The 27,091-nt window shown below is 39.0% G+C and overlaps 1 protein-coding gene across 1 annotated transcript; it reads left to right on the top strand.

Annotated features, from left to right (window-relative positions):
- Positions 1-2,507: 2,507 nt before the first annotated feature.
- Positions 2,508-25,236, top strand: SUPV3L1 (Suv3 like RNA helicase). The gene is made up of 14 exons (XM_065408294.1): positions 2,508-2,586; positions 3,821-3,935; positions 5,826-5,994; positions 9,133-9,244; positions 10,396-10,473; positions 11,489-11,580; positions 12,519-12,699; positions 13,110-13,203; positions 14,404-14,623; positions 15,020-15,100; positions 16,822-16,998; positions 24,167-24,315; positions 24,692-24,825; positions 24,877-25,236. The coding sequence occupies exons 1-14, from the start codon at positions 2,523-2,525 to the stop codon at positions 25,188-25,190; spliced, it is 1,980 nt and encodes a 659-aa protein (XP_065264366.1). The 5' UTR covers positions 2,508-2,522; the 3' UTR covers positions 25,191-25,236.
- Positions 25,237-27,091: the final 1,855 nt, after the last annotated feature.

The following is a 27,091-nucleotide window of genomic DNA, read 5'->3' as shown; positions in this document are numbered from 1 at the left end:
ATGTATGTGCTACTGAGCAACTGGAGGGGAAATCTGCTAATAGTACCACAACTCCTATAGGAGCCGTACTGCCTGATGGGGAGGATGGTCAGAGCAATAACACACAGCTCCATGCAGCATATCTCTTCTGATCTAGGCGCTGTCTTCCCTATGGACATGTGGGGTTGGGAGCCTTCATCCCCCTGGTTCCTCTTTGATTCTTGGTGCAGTCATCTTGAGGAGAATTTTCCAGGAAACTTTTTGGTGTGAAATTTGTAGAATTTTCTGTCTTCTGGCCACTATCAGCTGCAGGGGGGGTTCCAGCCCTGTCTTAAATATATTTCATTATTATATATTAAAAAAATTATTAAGCAGTTTGGAAACTGGCATATTCTCTTTGATTGGGCTAACATAATGTTAGTGTCACGGATTGTGGTCAAAGAAGAAATAAGTGATTTGAACAAGCCTTTGACAAAATCTCCAGATTAATAGGAAACTAAGTGGTCATGGTTGAAGCGCCTGATATAGAATCTGAATTCCAAGACTTAATGCAAATAGAGATTTGAAAATGTTTGTTGTACTAGTAGTACAAAAGGGGGGGGTTGTGGAAGCAGAGAAGGAACTGACAGGAAGGAACTGCAATACATGACAGTTCATTAGCAAGAGTCAGGCTAACTGTAACCCTAATAACGCGAGATTTGTAGAAGCGAGGATTGTGTGAGGCGAGTGGGAAAGAACTGTGTGAGAAGTTGTTGCGACCTTGTGTAGATAATTTGTAGAAAATATTGTATGTAGGCTAGAGTCAAAACAAGTGAGAAAAATAAGATATCAAGATGGCCTATGTATAAACAAAATGCAGCTGTTGCTTATTATTGTCTGTAATGAAAGGTATAAAGGTTTGCTGTAATTGTTTACCTGTAGAGAGACCTGCTTAGCTCTCTCCCTCTGCGCAATTGTGAGAGAAAATAAAGTATCTGACTTGCTGTACCCAAACAAAAAGTGAGAACTCTGTTATTCTCCGACAAGCACGAACCATTAACAAAATAAATAAGATAAGTTTTAGTAAATGTATTTTCAAATTAAGTTAAAGCTTTTCCCTACAAAAAAGCAAATGCCAAAACTGTTAGAAAACTTCTGCTTAAAAATTTTGTACCACAATTTGGCATCCCTGTAAGTATCAACAGTAACCGTAAAACTCATTTTACTGAACAAATTGTAAAAAAGTTATGTGCAGCTTTGCAAATCCAACACAACCTTCACTGCCCCCACCATCCGCAGTCTGCCGGGGCAGTAAAACGCCAAAATAAAATTCTAAAAAATAAACTGGCCAAAATTTATGCTAAAACAAACTTAAAGTAGCCAAATGCCCTTCCTCTGGCACTAATAAGTATAAGGGCCACTTCCAATCAAAAAACTAAACTCGGCCCTCATAAAATTTTAACAGGGCGCCCAATGCAACTACCAACTGCGCCCCCACTGACCCTGATATATATATAATGATATAATGTGTGTGGGGGATGTAAACCATTATGCTTTGGGTCACAGCCTACCATTAACTAACAAGAGTAGTAACTGTGCACTACAGGTTTTCTTGCACCTTCCTATAAAATATCTGAGATGGGCTTCTGTCAGAGACCGGATACTGGACTAAATGGGTCACTGGTCTGATTCAGTATGGAAATTCCTCTGGAATCACTTGAGATGACTGTCATCCCCAGTACTAGGCTCAATGTCAGTTGTAATTAAACTTAACGAACGTAAGAGTGTGTTCATGATGACAAGCACTCATTTTTGTACAAACATTTAGACCCACATTTTTTAAGGTGTTCTGCTCAGTGTGGCAAGGCCTAAATAGACAGCTTTCAAAAATGACTTAGCAGCTCAAGTACCACTGACTTTCAGTGAGACCTAGGTTAGGCAATGCCTAAATACGTTTTAAAATCTGGGCCTTAGACTGAGTTGAAGAAAATAACTGCAGTCTTTTTTAATTCTATTTGAACAGTAATAATCTGTTAATCTGACATGTCAATTAAGTTAAGAAATTCTAAATTTTTATCTTACAGGTGAAGTCCTGAAAATCTTAAATAAGTTTTACAAGCGGAAAGAAATGCAGAGACTGGGAGGAGAAAATGGACTGGATGGTAAGAAAGATGTAATTTGTGGCACCAACCATATTTTAAAATGAAGTTATTATCTGGATGTTTTTTCCTTTCTAGTAGAATAACTCACTCACATTCTACATCAAACAAATATGTCATCTTGGGTTTTGCCTTATTTTTTAGCTGTTTTTAGCAAAACTGTTACAGGCAAACCCTGCAGCTTGCTTTTCTTTTTTAATCTGAATGTTTGTGTACAAAAGATCTGAGAAATATATTATGAAAAATATATTATTTCTAGTTAAGTAGCTTGATTTAAATTGACATTTTGCATGGTCTGTTGGGTATTTCAAAGTGAAACTTTGTATGTAACAGTGAAATTTTTTTTTCTCCCTTTCCACAGCTCGTCTTTTTCACCAAGCATTTATAAGCTTTAGAAAGTATATTATGGAGTCCAGTTTCCTGAATGCTGATGTACACATTATTCTAAATGATATATGTTGTGGTGCAGGCAAGTATATAGAACATCTTTTAAAATAAAACTTAGTTCGTGAATATTTTTACTTCCTGCTCTGGCTTGTATAAAGATAAAGAAAACTGGGTCTGAATCTATGAGGTGCTCAATTTCTTTGAAGCCCACTGAAGTGGGAATGGAAGGAGTGGAGATGTACTTCACTTTGTGGGATCTGGCCCTTTAGCACTTATTGCTCTCCAGACCACCATGAAGATGCATCCCTTCCACAAAAGTATCTATTTCTTGCAAGTTACAAATTTTTAAGAAAAAGACTTGACATGTTCACTTTTTCCATTCCATATATTTTTCTGTTATGGCTTTACAACTTCTATGATCTTTAAGGGACTGTTAGAGAATATTCTGATGGATTACTAGTTTTAATATTGCTTACTTTCTCTTGAGTTTTTTAGAAGCTGGAGAGTATGTATACTTTTGATCCTTTGCTTTGTTTCTTTCGTGTGTTTTTTTTTGGTCAGTACTGACACTGGTATACATGTTCTGGTAATTACATTCTGTAACATAATTAATAATGCCTGTGCCTATGAAGAGGAGATGCTAGTTGATGGCTATAGAAACAGCACAGAAATGCACACAGCTCTTCTTTAGTATATGTTCTGCAAAAACAGAAGCGTTGCTTTATTTTTAAATGGTGGCAATTCTAAAGTTTTAAACGTGACTAAAGTTCTCTATACTTTAAATATAATTTAACCTACTGTACTTTAAATTATGGACCCAAAGTATTTGCTAGCATCCTTTTAAAATTCTCATAAGCTTCTAAAATAGTATATGGTGGCACATAAAATATTTGTCAAAGCAAGTTGAGGAATGAGCTTCACCCCGTAGCAAACCATATATGTGAAAGTTTCAAACTCATCTTAATTTTAATACAAAATACTCAGTTATGGAAGTCATACCACACTAATTGAAGAGTATCAAAAATAAATTTAAATTTTTATTTGGTTTATCCTAAACAAATAATCCTAAAAATCTGCCTATTCTGGAAATCTTCTGTAACAAAGTTCAGTAAGATGCTATGGAATAGCCAGTCACTGTATTGAAGTTAGATTTTTTTTTCTTGGGTATTTTTTTTTTTTGGATACTAGATTGTATTGCATTATAGGCTTAATGAGTCTATATTATAATATTACTTTTCCTTTTTTCAAAAAACCCATCTCATGAACCCATGACTTGTTAATAGTAGCAAACTTTCTTAAAAGTGTTTGTCTTTCAGGTCACGTTGATGATCTCTTCCCATTTTTTCTGAGACATGCTAAGCAGATCTTTCCTATGCTGGACTGTATGGATGATCTGCGCAAGATCAGCGACTTAAGATTGCCACCCAACTGGTTAGTTTATTTAAGTGTCAGACTTTCATATTATTGCTGTCAGTGACAGCAGTTTTCATGCTAAAGACTATACTAATTTCATTGTCTGGAAGATGTTGTTATAGCCAGTTATCAGAATTGATACTGTGCATACCTGGCTACTAGTATCAATACAAATTGGAAATAATGTATAGCTAAGAGTAACAGGTTTTGATTAATCCAGTACGGTTTAGTAGTTAAAGCTTTGCTGTATAATATCTAATCCTAAAATGGAGCTCAGTCTCATGTCTGTGGTAGTCCATTCTTTGTTGGGTAATGATTTCAGAAAAACATGGAGAACCTTGAAATCAAGGGTCATAGTAACATAGAATCATAGAAGTATAAGGCCCAAAGGGACCTTGAAAACTCAAGTGCAGCCTCCTGCACTGTGGCAGGATCAAATAAGCCTAGACTGTCCCTGACAGGTGTTTGTTTGAACCTTTTCTTAGAAACTTCCAATCATAGGGATTCCACAACCTTCCTTGGAAGACTGTTCCTGAGCTTAACTACCCTTTATAATTAGAAATTTTTTACTAATACCTAACCTAAATCTTCTTGCTGCAGCTTAACCACATTACTTCTCCTCCTGTCTTCAGTGGGTGTGGAGAGCAATTGATCACTATCCTCTTTAAAGCAGCCCTGAACACATTTGAAAACTGTTCCCCCCGGGCCCGGTTTTTAAGCGTTTCCTCATATATCCAGTTTTCCAAACCTTTTCTCATTGTTTTGCTCTCCTCTTGACTCTCCCCAATTTGTCCACATCTTTCCTAAAGTGTGGTGCTCAAAATTGGGCAGCAGTGCCAAGTAGAGTGGACAATTACCTCCTGTGTCTTATATACAACACTCCTGTTAATACACCTTGGAATGATATTAGCCTTTCTTGCAGCTGCACTGCATTTTTTACTTTTATTCAATTCGTGATTTGCTATAACTCCCAGATCCTTTTCAGCAGTACGACCACCTAGCCAGTCATTCCCTATGTTGTAGTTGTGCATTTGATTTTCCTTCCTAAGTGAAGTACTTTGCCCTTGTCTTTATTGAATTTCCTCTTGTTGAATTCAGACCAGTTCTCTAATTTGTTAAATTTGTTTTGAATTCTAATCCCATTCTCCAAAGTGCTTGCAACCCCTTCAAGCTTGGTGTCATCCGCAAGTTTTATACGCACACACTCTCCATTATCTGGGTGATTAATGAAATGACACATTTGCTGGAGAGTCAGGTATGGGCAAGAATTGTTTCTGAGAAAAACCAGTTTTGTGGATGCTTTGGACCTGGGCTTCATGACATAAAAGTTCAACAATGGCTGTCAGACCACTTTTACAATCCTTTTGTGCCAGGAGTCAGACTTCTTTGATGTGATGTCTGTTACTATCAGTGTTCTTTGCCAAAGAATTAAAATTAAAATGAGAGGACTTCAGCTATGAGATCGTTGTTCCATTATCTGACATGCTTTCTTTCTCCTCCCCTGTTAAATAATTTTAGCTTGTTGATAGAAACTACCTCTATACAAAGCTGTCTTTTACTCACATCCTAATCAATAGATATTAAGTCAAAATCTAAAAAGTAAATAAAAAAGAATGCAGTAGTAAGACAATACTAGTAAGAATATTATTTGTTGACAATGGTATTCACATATTCAACTTTAAACTTTCTGAAATGTGAAATGGTCAAGAGATCTACTAATATTTGAGGATTATATTGAAACCTCTTTGTACTTGATTGAGTTTAAGAACTGTCTCCTCCCAGTCTTTTGTTTTATTAAATGACAATTTAAAATAAACGGGCAACTAGCACAAATTCACTTGGGATTTCACCCAACTCTGTATCTGGATGATAGATTATAATTATTTTTGTCTTTGTTTTGTGTTTTAGGTATCCAGAAGCCAGGGCTATTCAAAGAAAGATAGTCTTTCATGCTGGCCCTACAAATAGTGGAAAAACTCATCATGCTATCCAAAGATACTTGGCAGCAAAATCAGGAATATACTGTGGTCCATTAAAACTGCTGGCCCATGAGATCTTCCAAAAGAGTAATGATGCTGTCAGTGTGTTACTTAAACAATTTCTCTTCAACTTTACATGCATTCATGTCATTATACAAAATATTTTGTTTTAATAAATGTAAGTCTTTAGGATAGTCTTTGAAATAGTCTCTGCTAAAATGTAGTCTTGAATTATGATACTGTCAGTGTTCATTAATACTAGTGGTTCACAGAAAGAGATGAAACAGTGTCCAAAGAACTCCATACATTCATGCATGTAGCAGTCTATTGCCCTTCAGTCACTGGCTCACCCCTGTGCTTACATTGGCTCTTGCTAGCTTTCTTGTAGGACTGTCTGGGGACATATCAGAAAAAAACACCTAATTCAGGTTACGTTAAATAAAATACAAATTTTCATTAGCAAATTACAGAAATAGAAACATGAAAGAAAAGTTGATTTTTATATAAATCACTTTATTGGGTCACTATGTAAAGCAGTGCTAGATTTAATTGGAGAAGTGTTTTTAAACCATGAAAACCATAAGTAGTAGCAAGTTCATTTCTTGCCTTCCAGCTGCCACATGATGTCCATCTCTCTGCTAAAAGCCCTCCAGATTGGTGGACCATTCCCAGGAGCTTGTTGCATGTATTTGCAAGGAAGTACTTTTGTCAGGGGACACCATGTCTATAGAATTTCCTTTCTTTTTGGTGTGGAGGTTTATGCATCTCAGAACGTTGATGGGGGGGAGGGCATTGCTCTCTAGTCAATATATAATATAGAATTATTTATTCCTGTTATACAGCAACTTGATAAGCTAGTTTGATTTCTATTCAAAATAGCTACCCTGGCGTATACTAACTTCTCTCTTCCTGTTTTAATGTTTATATTAGTACTAGTGGGCATTGAATAAAATGTTTTACCCACTTGCAGCAAATGCTTTGATTTAAAGGGCATTGCAATGGTGTTGCTTTAGGTGGCTTGAATAAGATTTCATTAGCTCTGCTGATTGCCTCCAAAATCTTTGTAGGTCTTTTTCTCTAGCCTGTTTCCAGCTGCATAGAATTTGCAGGGAGGCAAATGGAAATGGTTTTACAAAGCATTAATTTAAAAGACTAAGTATTAAAATCACCAATATTTATATAGTAATTGCATATAAATCTGTAGTAATAATCTGTCAGTAAAACATGCTGAGTTTCGGTTAATTCTTTAACAATAGTGATTTTGTAATTCTTATCATTTTAATTTCTAACGTGTTTTACATTAATACAAAATTCTAATCCCTAGGATCAAACATCTGCCTTTGAATAAGTAATTTGAAACAATATATATAGTGTGTGTATGCATGTGCACCCCTTGTTAGTGGAGTTGTCATGAAAAAGTTTCCTAATCTATTGAGGATTCTTTGTGCTCAGTGTATTGTATGTTGTTGCTAATATGATTAAAGCATATACCTCGTGGGGCTGGAGAAATACAAAGTTAAAGCATAATGATACTACATTGCAGGAACTGGGGAATGGCAGGGGAGGGGAGAGCTTCTGATTACAGAAATTAATAGTCTCTAAATGCTGCCTTAAGCATATTAGAATGTAATTGAACATATTAGAACAAAATATTTACTGTACTCCATTGTCTGTCTTCTGTAAACTACTTTTGGCAGGGATTTCTCAAGGATAAATCTATCCCCGCTCTAAAAGAAATCAAACCAGAGATGGTAATCTACTAGATCACATGGATGGGTAGGCGGGAGAAAGATGTTGTTAAGAGAACTTATTTTATTTAGATTTTGTTTTAGAGGAAACTATACCAAAAGGCACCCATCCAAAGTTTCGGTCACTTTGATTGACTTTTAAAAACACAGCACCATAGGAACTGCAACAAAATTGAGCTAAAAGACACTTTACACCCCTTCCTTGTCCTACCACATCTCATTTAATCAATAAACAATGATCAGTACAATTTAAACCACCCATCAGAGGGAAATTGTATCCTCAACTTCCTCCCCTCCATGTCTAGAAGGTCAACAAAATTGGGCTCCATCCGGCCAGGTATGTAGGCATGTAGTATGAGCTGAGGGGTGAAAACATTATCTACTTGGGTTTATTTCTGTGACATACCAGCAAACAATCCAGATATGAGCAGCTGTGTCACCCCTGCTTGGCAACCTTTGTTAACTTATAAAGCCTTGCAAAAGTAGCTCCCACCTGGGCCGTTCACAGCCTTCCATCATGCAAACCACACTGCATGTCACTGTGTAAGTGCAGCCAGCCAGCCACACTTGGGCTACACTCTGGCTTTCACCAGCCTTGGTTATACGCATGGTGACCCCAACACGCCTCCAATCCCAGATTTCCCCCCAGAAATGTATGTCCAATACTGCTCAGCCCTCTCCTGGACTGTACAAAGTATTTTAAATCTGTTATTCTTTAAAAAGAACAGTGTGCCATCTTATTATCTCAAATAGTTATTCAGACACTTTAAATTAAACACGTTGGATTAGATAACCGTAAAACAAGTTTATTAACTACAAAGAGATTTTAAGTGAGTACAAGTAATGAGGCAGAAAAGTCAGAAATGTCTTTACAAGAAAAATAAAGGTAAGATATTTACTCTTACCTGACTTGACTTAAACTATATCAGATTGAAGCAAAGTATCTCACCACATGCTTTCAGCGGTGTTACTGACCAAACCCTGTAGGTCAGGACCCCGCCCCAGTGTCCAAGGAATGCTTCCTTTGTTGAGTGAGTTGCTGTGAATGCGATGGGCAGGGAGAGAGGGGGTGGTGCTTTGGGGTGTTTGTTCCTTATTTTTACAGTTTCAGTCCCTCTCTTTAAAAACATTTCCAGCTGGGCACTAGGAGACAAAGAATCTATGTGAAAGGATGTTCCCTGCTGGCTTTTTCTCACCTGTTTGAGCTTTCTTTGTTTCTGTTTATGCTTGATGACTCTGTTTACTGCTTAAATGTAAATTAAGCAGAACATACATTCCTTTGTCTAGGACAGACCTGTTGCCCAAACTGAAGTTTTCAAATACTATCGTACAAGATATGCTCTGTGCAAAGATTATTACATTAGTTTGTAGGGTGTGAATACAGGGGCATATTCTGTCACAATTTCTCAATTTTTTTTTCCCTTTGGAAAATATTCTAATTCTATTTTTAAGATAGTAATTTAACTTCTACTTCCTTAATTCTTTTAGAGTGTGCCATGTGACTTGGTAACAGGAGAAGAGCGTGTTCTTGTTGATCCAGAAGGCAAACAAGCAACCCATGTTGCTTGCACTGTTGAGATGTGCAATGTTACTACGCCTTGTATGTATACATGGTTATTTTCTTCATATGCATGGGTTTCTTTATATGCAATGATGCTTACACCTCTATGTTGAAATTAGTAATAATATTTGAAATTATTAATATGGAAAACTTCCAAACACTAATTTAATCATAAATTCCTTTATTAAATCCAAAGGCCAAACTTATACAATTGCTCTAAATGTGCTTATTAGTTAGGCTTTTTAGCCAATATACTACATCCAAAAAGTAACAAAACATTTATAAGAATTTGATCAAGATACTTACAAGTGGGCTGTTAAACCCAGGGGTGCTTAGACCCATATAGGTCGCCTCCAGTGTGATCAGGCAGGTATTAGCAATGAACCCTTTAAGAGTTTATCTTTTATATCCTTTAACAAGCAGGTGATGTCATTGCCAATTACTGACTTCAGCTAAAAAACAATTTGAGACAATTCACCCTTATTTCCAGTCTTAATCCAGATAAGATTTACAACCTCCTTTCTTCTCAAGGCATTTCCTCCCCTCCTTCTTGCTGTCCAACAGTTTTCCCATTGCACCTGAGTTCACACAGGCTTTAATACTAGTTTGTGGGTTGGGGAAGGGTCATGTTGGCTCATTTTAAGACAGATTGTCTGTGTTTTATTTAAAACCATCTGCAGTCACCCCTGTTGGTCAGAGGCATTCTTTTTAGAAACGTCCTGTTATCTCATTAGTTATTCTTTGAAGCAGACATCTTCCCTATTTTATTCCTTCTGGCCTTACCACTTATTATTTTCAAGGCCTTCCTTCTACTTGCTAGGCAGGGTCTTTCTTTACAATGCACATATATTTCCTTAACCAAATGTAAGCTAACTCTAATTCTTTGATTTCATATTTATCCTACACCCTGTAAGAGGTTAAACTTAAGCAATTCATTCTAGTCTTGCAAGTGCTGTATGTATTCTTATTTTTAACTTAGCAATTTCTGACCTCTGCTATAGCACTGTCATCTGAGAGTTATTAAATCTGGATACTCTCAGAGCAGTCTTGGAATGCAGAAGAGACTAATTGAATAATTCTTGTAGGAAATAACTTCAATTTTGTATTGTGCTTCTTGGAGATGTTCCTTCATATGTAGTCGTGCCATCTAGGCGCTCGTCACCTAACATCATAATTTTCTTGTTTTTAAGATGAAGTGGCTGTCATTGATGAAATTCAGATGATCAAAGATCCGGCTAGAGGATGGGCCTGGACCAGAGCACTTTTAGGTATGCCCATCAGTGTTGAAGCTGAGCCATTTTACATTTAATAAACTAGCTCCAAGTGTGTTAAACTTACCACTAATTATGTTGAATGCATTTGTTGGTTGTTTACCTGCTTGATTAGTAGAGAAGCCTCATTTTATCATATAACCTACACTTTTGTAAATTGAAAAATTGTAATTATAGGTAATCCAGCAGAATTTTAATTTAAAACTTAGTGTTAAATGTGTGCTAGCTTGGCCAATAATAAACATTTCTGTAATCTTTTAAATTTTAGACTTGGCTGATTCCCCCTCCATGGGTTTAATTATGAACCAAATTTCTTGCAGGCACATGTTTTCAATTTTATGGTTTTTTTCAGGGGGAACTTTTGAATTTTTTTTTTGTCTTCAAAGACTGGAAATCTCACACTTTTGGGTTTTTCTCTCCCCTTTCTTTTACCACTAAATTTAGCAGAATGATAAAAAAACAACATTCTCTCACCCTCCCCTAATTTTACCTCTTTCCCCACTCTGACTTTTGAAAAGTTAGAGTGGAAAAAGGAAACTGTAACTTTTCCATATTTGAGAAAATTTTGAGAAATTTGAGTAGAAGAGTTAGTTTCATTTTTCCTTTTACAAGTGAAGCAGTGAAACCTTAGGCATGTGTTCCCATGTTGGGCAAATATGAAGATGATGGCAAGGCACCAAGAGGGTGTCAGCAGAATATTAACTTTTAAGATAGTTATCAGATGGATGATTTGACATTGGATAATAGTTGGTAAGGTCAAGAATTGCTCCATTAAAACTTAGCAGTGTAGATAGTGGTGGTTTAGGTAAATGCACAAGCAAAAGTTACAGTGACTATGGATATGTAGGAATTAAAAATAAACAAGGAAAGAAATCTCATCCTTTATTGCCATCTTCAGTAGGCAGGATTTTTTTTATTTTTTTTTGTAACCACTTATGTCGGCTCTCAATATTGCTGATTTGTGTGAACATTTATGTTTTAACGCTTTATTTCGCTGCATTTTTTTTTTCAGGACTCAGTGCAGAAGAAGTTCACGTTTGTGGAGAAGCTGCTGCTATTGACTTGGTGACAGAGCTAATGTATTCTACGGGAGAGGAAGTGGAGGTAGATCTTATACTGTCCCCTTTTTTCTCCCCTGTCCAGTGGCTATAAAGTTGTATACACTTTACTGTCTACTAAACTAGCTAAAATATTGCAGGTGTCTACTATATCCCTCATTTGAGAAAATACTGATCAAATCTACAGGAGTCCGAGCTTGTGTTTGATATGTTGGCTATGTAAGCCTCCTGAATCAAAAGGAGGTTTCTTAGAGATGTTGCAAAATTAACCTTTATTGGCAAAAATATTATTGCCCTTACCAAGAGAGCAATGGACCTTACAATTTCTACTGACTTACCCAGAGAGAGTGCTAGATCTATGCTGAGGCTTCCTTTACATATCCATTTTTCCTAGAGGTCACGATGCCCACCTTTTGCTCAGGTCACTTTATTTTTAGTTACTTGTTCTTAAGAAATCAAAAATCAGTAGAAGAGTATAAAATGCTAAAAGGGTTAACATATGCCAAGGAAAAAAGCTATAAAAATTAAAAAAGAAAAACAGACTAACTCCGGCTAGCTACCTCCATGTGCTCATCTGCAAGGGACATTTTACAAACATAGGTCCTGATCCTGAAAGCATTCTGCCTGCAGGACTTCCATAATGGAGAGCACATTTTTTTCTCCCTAGTATTAATACAGTTTTACTTACATTGTATATGTTTGCAGTGGAATCTAATTTAAAAATAAAAGTGGCTTCTTTTCTGTCTCCTGAAAAGGTCTTTAAGTTCCCAGTTTGGAAATGCTCATGAGAATGTTCATTACTGTTTGGAAGGCAGAAGGGGATGCCACCTTTTCTCTTAGTACTTCTCTCATTGGGATTTTGAGGCACAGCATAATCTTAAAGCTATGATTGATTTTTCATATGAAGTTAAAGTTTCATAGTAATTATAAATTTTGCAAAGGATTTTTGTGTTTTGCCTTGACAAAACTGTTGTTTGATCCTAGGTCAGAAACTACAAGAGGCTTACCCCTATTACCGTGCTGGATTATGCATTAGAGTCTTTAGATAACCTCCGTCCTGGTGACTGCATTGTCTGTTTCAGTAAGAACGATATTTATTCTGTGAGTCGGCAGATTGAAGCCCGAGGACTAGAATGTGCTGTCATATATGGCAGTCTCCCACCTGGTAAGATACTAGCTTTATCTTTCTTTTAAAGAGAAGGCTCTGTTTATTGTTGCTACCATATGAAAAGTATTTAATAAAGAGATTTTACATTTTTCAAGCTCTATATCTAGATATTGAATTAAGACAATACTGAGCACATTTTCTTTGTCTTGTTTTATAATCTTGGAATTAGATCTTCATCAGCTGTGTAATATTAATTTTGTTCTTCCAACAATAACTTTTATTTTGATTTATTTAAAATGACACCCATCCATTTTTCTGGGAACACTTGCAAAAATTAACATTCATGTTTCTTCAACCTGTTATGCTTTTGTTCAGTGACATGTAAGAGCACGCAATCTTTTTGTATAACCTCTTTTTGTGTGGAAAGTCTGTTACATAAAATGTACTTGTGATTGATTCTGTTCTAGGGACAAAGCTTACCCAGGCAAAGAAATTCAATGACCCTGATGATCCATGTAAAATTCTAGTTGCTACAGATGCAATTGGAATGGGGCTTAATTTGTAAGTACTCTGAACAGGTTAAGACTTATTTTTCAATGAGACAAGTGTGCTGGTTTTCCTTAGTCTTTGACAGTTTGCTTAATGTGGATAAAAACGCTTTATGTACAGTACCCAGTATGTGTGTACATGTGTTCTCACTAGAATTAAGTGGTGGCTGATCTGACTGGGTTGAGCTATACTTTCTAGATACTGAAAATGATCACAACAGTTAAACTGCTCATTTAGACTGCATCCTGTGTGGCACTGAGCATCTTCAATTCCCTTTCAATTCAGTGGCATTTGAGAATGCTCAGCTCCACACAGGATCAGGTTCTTGTTCTCTGATGTGAAAACTAGGTGTGCATTTCAGAAATCTTAGTGGTCTTAGTCAGGTCCCAGATGTTGCCATATTTTTTTGTGATGTGGTCACCATTGGACTTTGCTGAGACTGCCAACGACTGAATCAGTGGATATCTAATTACTCTGGGGGTATGTCTTCACTACCCACTGGATTGGCAGGTAGCGATCAATCCAGCAGGGATCGATTTATCACGTCTAGTCTAGATGCGATAAATCGACCCCCGAGCACTCTCCCGTCGACTCCTGTACTCCAGCGCCACAAGAGGCGCAAGCAGAGTCGACGGGGGAGCGGCAGCAGTTGACTCACGGTGGTGAAGACACCACGGTAAGTCGATCTAAGTACGAAGTTGCATAACTTAGATCGATTCCTTCTCTTATCCCCCACCCCAATGTAGACCAGGGCTAAGTATTCCTTCTTAAACAGGACTGATAGGTGTTGGCCTAGTGGTGTGGGAAACTTGCACTGCTGCTGCCCATGGTGTGTCTGTTCCATGGCTAAAGAAAGGCCTTCTGTTTCCAAGGCCTTCAGTCTGGCAACTTTGAACAGTAAATTCATATTAGAATAACATCTACAGTCTGAAGACCTCCTGCTTTGTGAAGAGAAGGGACCTTGATAGGAAAAAGGAACTTCTTCCTCTGCAGTAATTAGCTCTATGGAAATAACTTGCATGACTGAAGAGAAAGTATGCAGTGTAGTTGTAGCTGTGTTGGTACCAGGATATTAGAGACACAAGGTGGGTGAGGTGGACCAACTCTCTCACCCACAGAAGTTGGTCCAATAAAAGATATTACCTCACCCACCTTTTCTCTGCAAGAGAAAGTAGTCAGTGATATTTGTCTGTTTTTGTTTAACTGTTTCAGGAGTATAAAGAGAATCATTTTTAATTCTCTAATAAAGCCAAGTATCAACGAAAAGGGAGAGAAGGAAATGGATGCAATTACAACCTCTCAGGCTCTACAAATTTCAGGCAGAGCTGGAAGATTTAGCTCTGTGTTCAAGGAAGGGGAAGTCACTACAATGCATCGTGATGACCTTGTATTGCTGAAAGAAATTTTGAATAGGTCTGTGCCTCCCATAGAGGTAAGAGTCTTAAATGTTCTGCTCTCACCAAAAGTGTTCTGGAACTGCCTTGGTATAGTGTGATCCAGTATTCTTCTTCACTGTACACTGCTGAATCTGAATAAGAAAATTGAATTGTACAGTGCTGTCATTCTGAATGCCTGGGGCATTTGCAGGTTCCATAAAACTCGTGAAGTGTCTCACTCACGTACTGCACCTGCTCTTCTAGAATCTCTCTTCTTGAGCTTTGTTTTCATTTTGGTTCTTAAAAGTTCAGGATGGTGGTGCTCTGTGGTGGATTCCATGGGGTACAGTGATTTCTTGCATGCTGTTCTGCTGGATTTTGCTTTTGAGATAACCTTTTAAAATAACTTTCTTTTTGTTAAAAAGCAATGTTCATTTGTTGGTTTTCCTTAGACAGCTGGCCTGCATCCTACTGCTGAGCAGATAGAAATGTTTGCATACCATCTCCCTGATGCTACTCTATCAAATCTAATGGTAAGAATCATTAAACCTATAGAAACGTGAGCTTTCATTTTTAAAATCACATAAATGTTACCTTATAATTACTACTTTACTGCAATGCAATGTAATTAAAAAGCCAAGGTGCTGCTTTGTGGGTTTTTTATTAAGCAATTAGACTTTTCTGACTACCAGTGTAGTGACAACTGATGCATTCAGAATGCTCATTGTGTAACCCTTTGTGTCACTAATGACCTGGAAGTCTCCAGGTAATCTTGTTTTGTTTTTAAGAGCATTTGTTACTGCAGCCACTGCTGTTCTCTTGTTTTGGTATTTTAAAAGTATACTTTTTGCTCTGAAGTTTGAGACATGCGCTCAGATATTAAAGCAAAAATAATAGTTTTGGAATCTGCTTCTTGTGGAAACTCCTCAAAACTAAGCTAGTCGTCTAGAATTTTGCTTTTTTTAATCTCAAAGTCACTTTAGATTTTTCCTCTTCTGATCATGTGTACTATCTGTTGAGGCAGTTTCTTCACTAAAGTTTGGACATATGGATTCTATAGAAGCCACTCAATCCCATCATTACTTGTTTTTTTGGATTTGTTCCATCTTACTAATGAATTCACTATAGTGCTCATAGAAGTTTATTTAGGAATAAACTTTTAAAGTATAAATGAAACTTTTAATCCTGCATTTTAAAACAATCAAACAAAAAAAGGACCATGGAGAGTTAATCTTCTAAACAGATTATCAGAATTTTCAACCGTTCACACAGATTTCCTGAGTGTCTCGAGGGGCCACTAAAGTTATTAACTGAGAATACTAAGTTAACTAAGCAAAATGTACAAAGTTAACCTATTATGAAAAAGAGAGTTTTGTGCTATCCAAACAGAGGCCTCATGTAAAACTCATGCTGATAGAATAGCAGTATGTGTTTTAAGCTTCTGCTTTCTAAAAACATCAAAGCTAGTATCCAAGTATACAAATAATCTTTAAACAATTTTTTTCCTTTCAAAGTCTAATTAAATGCCTTATTTAAAATTTTGCTGTATGATACATATCCAGCCAGGCACACACATCAGTGGTTGAATGTATCTGTACTGATAATGTCATACTGGTAAGAACTAATGCTGTGGACACTTTAGATTTTTTTTATTTTTTTTTTAATCTGAAATATGTTTCAAGCACAAGTGGGGAGGAATTTATCTTTATACTCTTTCATCTCAACTCCTGCAAGATTTTAGTTGATCTGTTTTCTCACTACTTTTTCCTGTAATCTCAAAATCCTAAAGTCAACCTTATAATAATTTAATGGTTGAATTATCTACCAAGATAAAAAGAAATCTATCTTGTATTATGCTGCTGACACAAATTTACAACAGTTTAATGTAGAAATAACTGATTTTATGAGAGCATACTATGTGGCTTATTATGTATGCTCTTATCTTACTATATTATATATTTAAGAAGAAGTTGTTTTACTTTTTTAAAGTAGTGTAGCATACCCTCTGTACTGCTACTGAATCTGCATTACAGATGTAATTTTTAAAGGAAATTGTGCAGGGAGAGAACAAACACAACCTATACAAAAATGATTGATTACATTTGAACGGTAGCTTAAAAAAAAACCAAACTTTGAAAGAGCTCATCAAGTATTCAGTTGTTACCATGGCAGTATAAAAGCTGACAACCATCATTTTTGATAATCTTAACCTGAACTTCAACTATTAACAGTATTTTAATTTTTTTCTGAACAGGATATCTTTGTGAGCCTCTCACAAGTGGATGGGCTCTATTTTGTCTGCAATGTTGATGACTTTAAATTTCTAGCAGATATGATTCAGCACATTCCACTAAACTTAAGAGTAAGGTATGTGTTCTGCACAGCACCCATCAACAAAAAACAGCCTTTTGTCTGCACCTCTTTGCTAAAGGTAAGTTCTTCAAATATACAGTTAATTATAATTGACTAGATCAGTCTTAAGCAAATTGGCAGTTTCCAAGTGCATTTTAAAAAGCTCACGTGGAAGTAGAAATACAAACTAGCTGGTGAATTTCTAAAGAATACAACCTTTATTAACTGTTCAGATAAAGGTTTGTAAATGCATTAGCTTTTCACTCTTGGAGCCCAGCTTCCACTGTAGGATGTAAATTAAAACAAACAAACAAAAAAAGTTGTCTAAACTTTCCCTTTATTCACATCACAAAATCCCATAACTTGCCCAGTGGGAATTTCTGAACTAGCAGAGGTCAGGAATGATGTACATATTTAGAGTTGTGTGGTATTAAGCTTTGCACAGCACCTTCTAGCAGTAGCTTGCCTACAACCAGCTAGTGCCATTATTAGTAACTCATTTTTCTCAGCACCCAATTTGTGAATAAAATAGAAGTACTTAAGCTCAACTAGATTAATCATTGATTTTATGATTAAGACTTTAAAAAAAGTGAATTCACATAACTAAGAACTAAATTATGTGACCATATATGATCAATTTCATAGTGTAGTCCTGCAAAGCCTGATTTGAGTAATCTTTAGTCATGTGAGTAGTCCACTGAAGGCGGTAGAAACTACTCATGTAAGTTGGGCTTCGCAGGATCAGGCCCTTGCTCAGTGACTTCCTGTTAATCCATATCAAATGTTGCCACATTTGTTTCACTTTGTTTGGACAAAACACTTTTTCAGAGTAAAAAACAAAAACATTTTTGCTGCATATCATTGAAATGAGAAGTCTCTTATTTGTGTGAAAATACAGATCTATAGTTTACAAATTGGCTAGTGATTTTACTTTTCTCAAATTCTGAGTGCCTCATTTAAGCTACTAAAAAGGGCCTCATCTTCAGAAAATGCTTAGCTCTCACCCTCTGAAAATCAGACCCCTGCCCAGTGTCTGAAATTGGGCACCCAAAATCACTAATCACTTTTGAAATTTTAGGCCATAACTTTTGTGATTGAGTTGTCTGTTGGCAAAACAGCTAAGATTCCCAAGTGTCAGTGATTAATTTCTATTTAAAAAAACAACAACAAAAACTTTAATCTCAGGTTTATATATATATATAAAAAAAAGTGTCCTTGTTACATCAGGGAATAAGTATCCAACATCACTTTCTCAACCTAGAAAAAATAACCTGAAATAAGAGAAGCATTGTTAGGATTCAACAAAACGAACTGGCTGCTGATAGATCTAAGACAATGGGCAAAGCCCAGCTGACCATGCTAGGAGGAGATCATCAAGCCATAAAACTCTGCTCTCATTTTCTGGATAGCCCCATACTTTGCTTCTTAGCTGTGTGTATGGCCCATAACAAATTGTTTTAATGAGGCACAGGAGGGGAGAGATGGCTCCTGGGTTGAATAGTTATGTAAAAAATGTGTGGTAGTTGAAGAAAATTCTGAGCTGCATAAAGTAAAACGTTGTTTGAAATATGTGCAGACAAACTTTAGATCACTTACTAAAATACAGTAGCTGTGAAACCCTCACACTTAGTTGTTCTGATACTTCTGTTCCTTATTCTCCAATAATAGATGCTTGTTTTTAACTTAATAAATAGATTATGAGATCACAAAAGCAGTATTGCCTTGCTAGTCAAACTTCATTCGACATAGTGCTCTGTCATAGACAGAATGTTAGTTCTTCGAGCAATTGCACCTGTCCATTCCACTTTGGGTGTGTGCACGCCCAGTGCACTAGTGTCAGAGATTTTTCCCTCAGCGGTACCCATCAGGGCAGCTTATGTGCCCTTTTCTTCCTCACGCTCCTGTGCGATGATATAAAGGGCAGAGCTGCCCCAGCCCCCCTAAGTTCCTTCTTCCATTTGTGATGGCTGTTGGAGTGTGCTACCTTGTTACTGCAAGTGTTTCCTCTTCTAAATGTTTTCGATTGTATATAGCTAGTACTTGTTAATAGTCTTAGTATAGTGTTTTAGTAGTAGTTCTCATTTTTTCTCTTTTACTAGAATATTTAGTTTACGCTTCAGTTCCCACTGGTTCTGCGTACAGATACCTGGTGCTGGGGCATGTCTTGGTCCCCAGGCTTCAAACCTTGCCATGAATGCAAAAAGCCAAGGCTGTCAGTGACCCACACGTCCATGTGCCTAAAGTGCTTCGGAGAAGCTCACATCAGGGGCAGGTGCCAAATCTGCAGGGACTTTAAGCACAGAACTGAAACAGATGGGGAGGTCAGACTAAAGCATCTTGTGAAGGCAGCCTTTTCCCCACCCTTGGAAACTTCCCGCTCGGAGTGAGCACTGAGCATCTTTACTTTGGTTGGGAGTGCTCCTCCTGTCGTGACAGAGTGTCAATGCTGATCTACTTCTCTGATACGAAAGAAACAACACTGGCAAATGTCATTGAGGAGATTGAGGTCCCTGGCACTGACATTCAGCAGTCAAGCTGCGAAGCAAGATAGAACATGCTCAGTGCTGAGGTGCTGTCTGGTGCATATGGAGGCTCAGGCATGGTCGTTGACTCGGCACTGGTACCAGTGTCATTGAGACCAACATCTAGGGAAGTACCATTTGGCTCAGCAGCAGCAAAAGACTCTCCTGATGCCATCAGCACCTGAGGCATATGCTGCGGCATGCAATCTGCTAAGTCTGTCAGTGCTGGCTTTGCTGGAGGTTCAATTGACACTTCCCCCAGTACTGGCAGACACCAACGAGCACTTGCCAGCCTCTAGAGTTTAGCACCTGATACCACAGGCACCTCTTGACACTCTGGTACTGCCTCATATGGTGCTGTTAAAGGGCAAACAGGCTATGATTTCTCTGGTGCCATCCTTTCCAGTCTCTGGGCACTGCTCCCTGGCACCGAGAGATACCGCACCTTCCTGCTCAAACGACACAGGTTCATTCTCTGAATTGGAAGTTGGATCTTATGTGTCACAGCTGCATTACGTAAGCCATCACTCTACTCCAACGGGTTTTCATCCCTGGTGTCCAGCAGAAGCTCCACATTGGTTGGTTGGTAGGGAGCCTTGGCAGGGGAGAAATGGGGCTCCGGTGCCATATCAACGGCCATATGGAAACCTGTGGGGGTTTCTGCCAACTCCAGATCCTCTCCTTGCTCACCCTCCTCTACACAACGCCTATTGGAGGATGAAGCTTCACGTCAAGAACTGCAAGAAGTCTCTCCCAATAAGGAGCTCCCAAACATGAGCAATCTGCCCCAGTGAATCCCCCTTCAGAGAAATTTCCGGAAGCACCACCTCATCCAGCCTTAGGTTCTTCCTCATCACTCCCAGATGAGGTAGCAATGGTCAGTGTTTCCTCATATCCTGCTGACAATTACATCAGGACCTCCTAAAGAGGGTGGCTTTCACCAAGACATACAGGTGGAAGTAGAGCTCCCATAGATTGGTTGGTTGATATTTTGGGATCTGTGGGGTCTTCTCAAGTGGCATTTCTCATAAATGAGACTATTTTGGAGCCCACAAAAATAGTGTGACAAACACCATCTTCCCTGCTTCCCACTGCTAAAAGAACTGAATGGAGGTATTGCGTTAACTTGCGCCAGGGTCAGTAGGAGTCTACCTCAAAATCAAAGGATGCAAAGAAACTCTTTGTAGGAGAAAAGTTTATTCCACAGCTGGCCTGCACCTCCGGATTTCTAATCAGTGAATATTGCTGGGGCACTGTTTTTCTCCCTCTGGGGCATATTTTTAAAATTTACAGACAAGTTGCCAGAGGATGCCAGACAAGAGTTTTTTGCAATAGTGGACAAGGTAGCCATGGCCTTGCTTCAGGTTGCATTGAATGCTTCAGATTCTACTGCTAGAGCCATTGCATCAGCCATAACAATGCATTAAATGTTCATGGATCCAGTCATCAGATCTTCCTCAGGAGGGACCAACGCAGGGCTGCCCAGAGGATTCAGGGGGCCTGGGGTCTTCCCCCGCCGCCAAATTGCCACCAAAGACCCAGCACTTCGGCAGCGGGTCCCGGGGCGGAAGGACCCCCTGCCTCGGGTCTTCAGGGCACTTCGGCGGCGTGTCCCGGGGCGGAAGGACCCCTGCCGCGAGTCTTCAGAGCACTTCGGTGGCGGGTCCCGGGGCGGAAGGACCCCCCGCCGCCGAAGACCCGGAGCGGAAGAAGCTCCAGGGGCCTGGGCCCCGTGAGAGTTTTCTGGGGCCCCCAGAGCGAGTGAAGGACTCTGCTCCAGGGGCCCCGAAAAACTCTCGGCAAATTGCCCCACTTTCCCCCCCCCCCTCTGGGCGGCCCTGGACCAACGCTCTTTTCGCAGCAAGGAGATGACAAGTTTCACAGCCTTAACGACTCTAGGGCTATGCTGAAGCCTTTGGGTATTTACACTCCTCTCCCAAAGAAGCAGCAGTTTCACCTGCAGCAGTCCTACCAGGATACTTCCTTTATGCCTTATCAGGATGAGACTAGGAGAAAAGGGAAAAGTTACAGGTGGAGACCACCACCACCTCTTTTTTTCTCATCCACTGCGAGCTTGTCCAGACAGCCTGGGAACACCAAACAGTCAGTTTGACAATCTTGGGAAGCACAGCATACAAGGAATTTTGCTATATTCTCAAACCCTGTTTATTTTTCCAACAGGCTATCCCACTTCTTAAGTGCTTGGACCTATATCACTACAGACTAGTGGGCCTTAAACAAGATGGAATTGGGATCTATCCTTCAGTTTATTTCTAGCCCTCGTCCCCAGCCCCATTCCCCATCCCTTTTCAGGGACCTCTCTCAAGAGGAAGCTCTCCTTTGGGAGGTACAGTCTCTCCTCCTGTCGGGAGTCAGAGGAAGTTCCTCCTTTACACGGAGGAAAGGGATTTTATTCATGCTACTTTCAGATTCCAAAGGAAAAAGGAGGCCCCAGGCCCGTACTAGACCTGTGAGAGCTGATGAAATACATAAGGAAAATCAGTTTTCACATGGTCACTTTGGCTTCTGTTATCCCCTATCTGGATCTTGGTGACTGATACGCTGCCCTCGACTTAAAGGGTGTATTTCAATGTGTTACTACGTCAAAGCCCCTGGAGATTCCTCAGATTTATGGTCAACCAATCCACTATCAGCTTGCAGTCCCTGCCATTTGGCCTGACTGTGGCCCCACCTGTCTTTACAAAGCATGGCATGGCAATGGTGGCTGCATTCCAGAGGAAATCAGGAGTACAAGTGTTTCCATATCTGGATGACTAGCTGGTGAGAGGCTGAAGAGTGAGGTGGTGCTGATAAATAAGGAAAAGTCAATCCTTTGGCCTGTTCAGAGAATAGAATTTATAGGCGCAGTCTTGGATTCTTCAGAAGCCAGGGTGTTCCTCTCACAAAGCAGATTCCAGACAATGTTTGGCATTTTGTTAGATCTGAAAGCCCATTCTGCCATGACAGTATGGAACTGTCTCACACTTCTGGGGCACATGGCCTCTTGTATTTACATGGTTTGGCATGCTATAGGCTTTGTCTCAGGAAGGTGCAGGGCTGACTGAGCTTGGTGTATCTCCCAATTTGTCATCCAATGGACATGTTAGTTCAAGTGCTCAAAGAAGTCTTAGCCTCTTTGGACTGATGGATGGACCAACCAATGTATGGGTGGGAGTTCCTTTTGTTCCCCTACAACCTACTTTGACTCTGGTTACAGATGCTTCTGCCTAGGTTGGGGAGTCCACCTGGGAACTCTGCAGACACAAGGTATCTGATCTGTCGAGGATTTAGCTCTCCACATAAATATAAGATAGTTGAGAGCTATTCATCTAGCTTGTTACGCTATTCTCCCCACATCAAGGGAAGGATTTTGCTAGTTCTTACGGACAACACAGCAGCAATGTTCTGCGTGAACAGACACATAGGGACCAACTTGACACTTCTATGCCAAGAGACAATACTGTTTTGGGAGTTTTATATTGCTAGCTTGATCCGCATCAAACTCTCTGACCTTCAAGATGTCCAGAACAGTCTGGCAGATCAGCTGAGCAGATCTTTCACCAGTCACCATGAGTGGTCTTTTTGTCTGGGGGGTTCTCCACATAGAATTGTTTGCAATCTGATAGAACAGGAAGTATCATCAGTTTTGTTCAAGAACAGGGCACAGTCCAGGGTTTCTGACAGATGCTTTCCTATTGTCTTGGAAAGACAACCTTCATGTATGCTTACCCTCTGGTTCCACTCTTTCCCAGAGTTGTGTTAAAAAATCAGATAGGATCATGCTCGCGTGACCCTTGTTGCACCGGTGTGGTCTCCAGCATTGCTTTTCCACTCTACTGTCCCTTTCAACATGGGCTCCATTGACATAAAAAACAGATCCAGATTTGATTTCACAGGACCATGGTCTCCTTTACCCCAAACCTGAGGCTCTCCATCTTACAGCTTGGATGCTCCATGGTTAACACCTCAGGAGTTTAACCTGCAGATTGAATTGGTTGAGAGTCACCCAACGTGGAATGGACAAGTGCAATCACTTGAAGAAAAAACTAACCTGGTGTTCTTTGAAATGTGTTACACATGTTCATTCTATGACCCACCCTCCTTCCCTTCTATATCAGAATCTGTCCAGTAAGAAGGAAATGGAAGGGTTTGGGGGGCAGGTCTACCCTTTTGTCATCGCTCAGCACCACAAGGCAGCAGAGGGTGCATGTGCCACCCCAATGGGTACCACCAAGGGAAAAATCTCTGACGCTAGTGCACATGTAACACCAACAGACCCCGGTCATTGGCGGGCGGGATCGAACCCGGGATCTCTGGAGCTTAGTTCATGAGCCTCTACCGCATGAGCTAAAAGCCAGCTGGCTATTAGCTAAGGCTGTAGAGCAGACTCATTTAACTCTTTCTCTTTAAGTGGTCTCAGTGCCACTAGATGGGACAGAACATCACACCCAGAAGGTGTGTGGGTTACACACACACACTTAAAGTGCAGTGGACATGTACAACATATCTCAAAGAACAACAGCTACAGAGCAGGTTAGTAACTTTTTTTTTTTTTGTATTTGCCAGTATTATGATTTTCCATTATTATACTACTATATCTTTACAATATAAAAACACATATGTCAACACAGATAAAGAGGTTTATATAAATTAATATGTTGTAAAAATACTCAGTTCTTGCTAACAGACTTATACAAGACCCTGTTGAATCTGTTTATTTTCCAGTTTGCAAGGCAGGTTAGTAGAAATGAGCCTTTGACATTTGACTGGCTATGCAGGCATACTAACTGGCCACTGGTCCCACCAAAGAACATCAAGGATCTTGTACACCTTGAAGCTGTTCATGATGTTTTTGACCTCTATCTGTGGTTAAGGTATTGAAACTGAAACTTAAGCTTTATTTTGGTTTTCTCCTAGTATATTTGCAGCTCATGCACAAATGGAAGCCATGTTTTTATGTTGGTGCAAATTTAGCACTATATGGGAGAATGCCACATTGACAGTTAAACAGATTTCTGTAGAACCTACTGATTGTACAACCTGAGCAGATGCAACAGTTGTACTGTCAAGATCCTCTCTGATGATGAGGCAATGTATAATATGATACACAAAGAAGAGGCATATGGGTGGGAGCGGATAGGTGGTCACTTATATACCACAAAATAGTAAGACAGCAGCTTGATCTCTACTTACTCCATTGACCTACAGCAGTTCTTATATTGGCAAATTTAAAACATTTTTTTCTTTCAGTTACCGATTTATGGACATGTTCCTAGATGCCAGCCTCGTACGGGACATCCAGAAAGAACTAGACAACATTATACAAATTGGTGTGCGCAGCATTACAAGGCTTATCAGAGCTTCACAAGCTACTTCTCTTTCTGGTGCTATAGCTGTACCAGATGACTTTCCTCTTCAGAGAACTGAAGTTAAAGACAGGATGTTGAACTTGGAAGATCTTCCAGCAGCAAACCAAGAGCAATTCTCAAGTGCCACAAAGGTACTAGGACAGAAGAGAATAAGGGGATCTAAAGCTTTGGGCTATAAACCTGCTGAAGTACAGTCGAATATGAAAAGTCACCGACAAGAATCTCTTGCTGCCAGACTAGTGCGTGAAGGACTCCTTACCCAAGAAATGCTGAAACAGCTGGAAAGAGAGTGGCAGGTTCACCACAATAACAATGGAAATTTCCAAACTGGAACAAAAGATGATCAGAATGGTTCAAAGGGGACAGGAAACAAGAAGTGAAATAATGACCTAATTCCATTTAATTTTTGTTCATAGAATAAATACTATTTTAATAACTTTTTCTGGCATCTCTGGATTACACTGGTGCTGTTGCATTTTTTCCCCTTGTGGTTAGTTCTGTGAAGCAAATATTCAGAGATGGAGTCTTGTAAGCTGAAAGGTTATTTTATTAATTCTGCTTTTGTTGACTTGTTATGCACTTTCTCACAACCACGACATTCAGCATAAGAAATACTGTGTGTTCCTATATGAAAGTTTGAACCTAAAACATCCTTACAAAATACACACGTAAACTGTTTTTACCATAATGGTCAGGTATATTTCCTTAGTAATGAATTAGCTAATCATTCCACACCTTTGTATAGTACATAGTTCAACAGATAAGTGCTATAAATGCTAATATAGAACTTCATAGGAAATCAGATTAGAATCTCATGCCTTTCAACCTTTGCCTTCCCTGAAAATCTGAAGTAATCAGGTGGAAAGCATTTATCTGTTAATGTCCTAGATGTGGGCAATTTACAGTATTTCTCTCTCACAGAAATTCTGGAGGAAAGGTCATAGCCCTTTTAAGTTCTTTCTATCTGATGGCTTCTAGGGAAAAAATTGATACATTAAAAACATTTATTTTTACCCTGGGGAAAATCTAGACATGAACTTATTCAGGCAAAGCCAAAAATGTTATACTGTAAAAATACGACATTGTGAATAGGTGGTTTTGTGGTGCTAGCTGTAAATTCCCCGAATTGCTTTCTTAATGCTGTGTCTTTGAGTACAATCAAAAATCTGTATATTTTCCCTGACATTTTTTACATTCCCTTCATGAAAGGCGATGTCTGTGCTTGGAGCCAGGGGCTCCCATTGAGTTAATGAGCTAAAAATAATAGTGTAGCCGTGGTAGCATGGGCAGCTGCGAGTTGCCCTCTGTGCAAACCTGCTGGGGCCCTGTGGGTACATATTCAGGGTCGATAGTCCCTGCCGCCACTGCTTGTGCTACCGTGTACAGTATTTAAATACTGTAAATACAGCTACTATTTTGGCACGCTAGCTCAGTGAGAGCTAATGCGAGTATGTCTACGTGAACTGGAATCATACTCCCAGCCCCAAGTGTAGAGGTAGCCAAAGTGACTCTGTTCTTCTGTGTGTTATAAAGTATTGTATTTCTTGTTTAATTTCAAGATCATCCTTCATAATTCTTAATTGTTGGGGGAGGAAGTAAAATACATCATTCCAGATCAACTAAAAATAGAGAGAGTGCAATGCAATGTGCAGTGCACTTAGACATCCATGACCTCTGTATATCTGGTACGCCGTTAAGAGAAGTTTACCCAGCTAGCTTAAAATTGGAAAATTGGCTGTTTAGTTTGATCTTTCTTCAGTTTGTTGTTATCTGGCTAAGCTTGTCACAAACCCTGTTTTGACCGTTTTTTTTAAAAAATGGAGTTAATCACTACATGATATTTCAAGCAATTTGTAGAAGGATGCTCTTGCCCTATTGCACATGTTCATCAGCATTCTAGCCCTGATCACTAAATTAGTTTGATTTGGATAATTTTAAGGTGATGCTCTTGATCTCTGGCCTTTCTTCAAAGACACCAACCAAGTGTGTTTAGAGGCTGAAACGACTTTTGTCCGAAGAAGTGATCTTCAGCACTGGGGCATGTTGTAATGGCTGTGGGAAGGAAGCTACACTGTTTCTGCTGCTGTGCTTGTTTTGTGGAGAGGAGTTGTGGCACTTTCAGATGTTAGAGCTCTTCCCATCAATTTTTGCAAACTTGAAAGCAAGTTTGAACTTCCTTTTAACTGATTTGACTTTCTAAAATGTCTGGATACAAACCTACACTGATGGGGTTAAAGGTTTAATTTGCACCCAGTTGTATCGTATTAAGCTCTAGTTGATA

This window comes from Emys orbicularis, chromosome 7, assembly GCF_028017835.1.
Source record: "Emys orbicularis isolate rEmyOrb1 chromosome 7, rEmyOrb1.hap1, whole genome shotgun sequence".
Classification (NCBI taxonomy): Eukaryota; Metazoa; Chordata; order Testudines; family Emydidae; genus Emys; species Emys orbicularis.
The sequence above is the reverse complement of the archived record's forward strand: the minus strand, read 5'-3'. Positions and strand labels throughout refer to the sequence as shown.

What these genes read in the sequence shown, in the direction of transcription:
- SUPV3L1 (XM_065408294.1), top strand. Translation starts at nt 2,523, where the DNA reads ATGGAGTCCAGTTTCCTGAATGCTGATGTACACATTATTCTAAATGAT. An exon ending in TGATATATGTTGTGGTGCAG is followed by an intron (nt 2,587 to 3,820) that starts GCAAGTATATAG and finishes TTTGTCTTTCAG; the next exon opens with GTCACGTTGATGATCTCTTC. An exon ending in ATATGGCAGTCTCCCACCTG is followed by an intron (nt 12,700 to 13,109) that starts GTAAGATACTAG and finishes ATTCTGTTCTAG; the next exon opens with GGACAAAGCTTACCCAGGCA.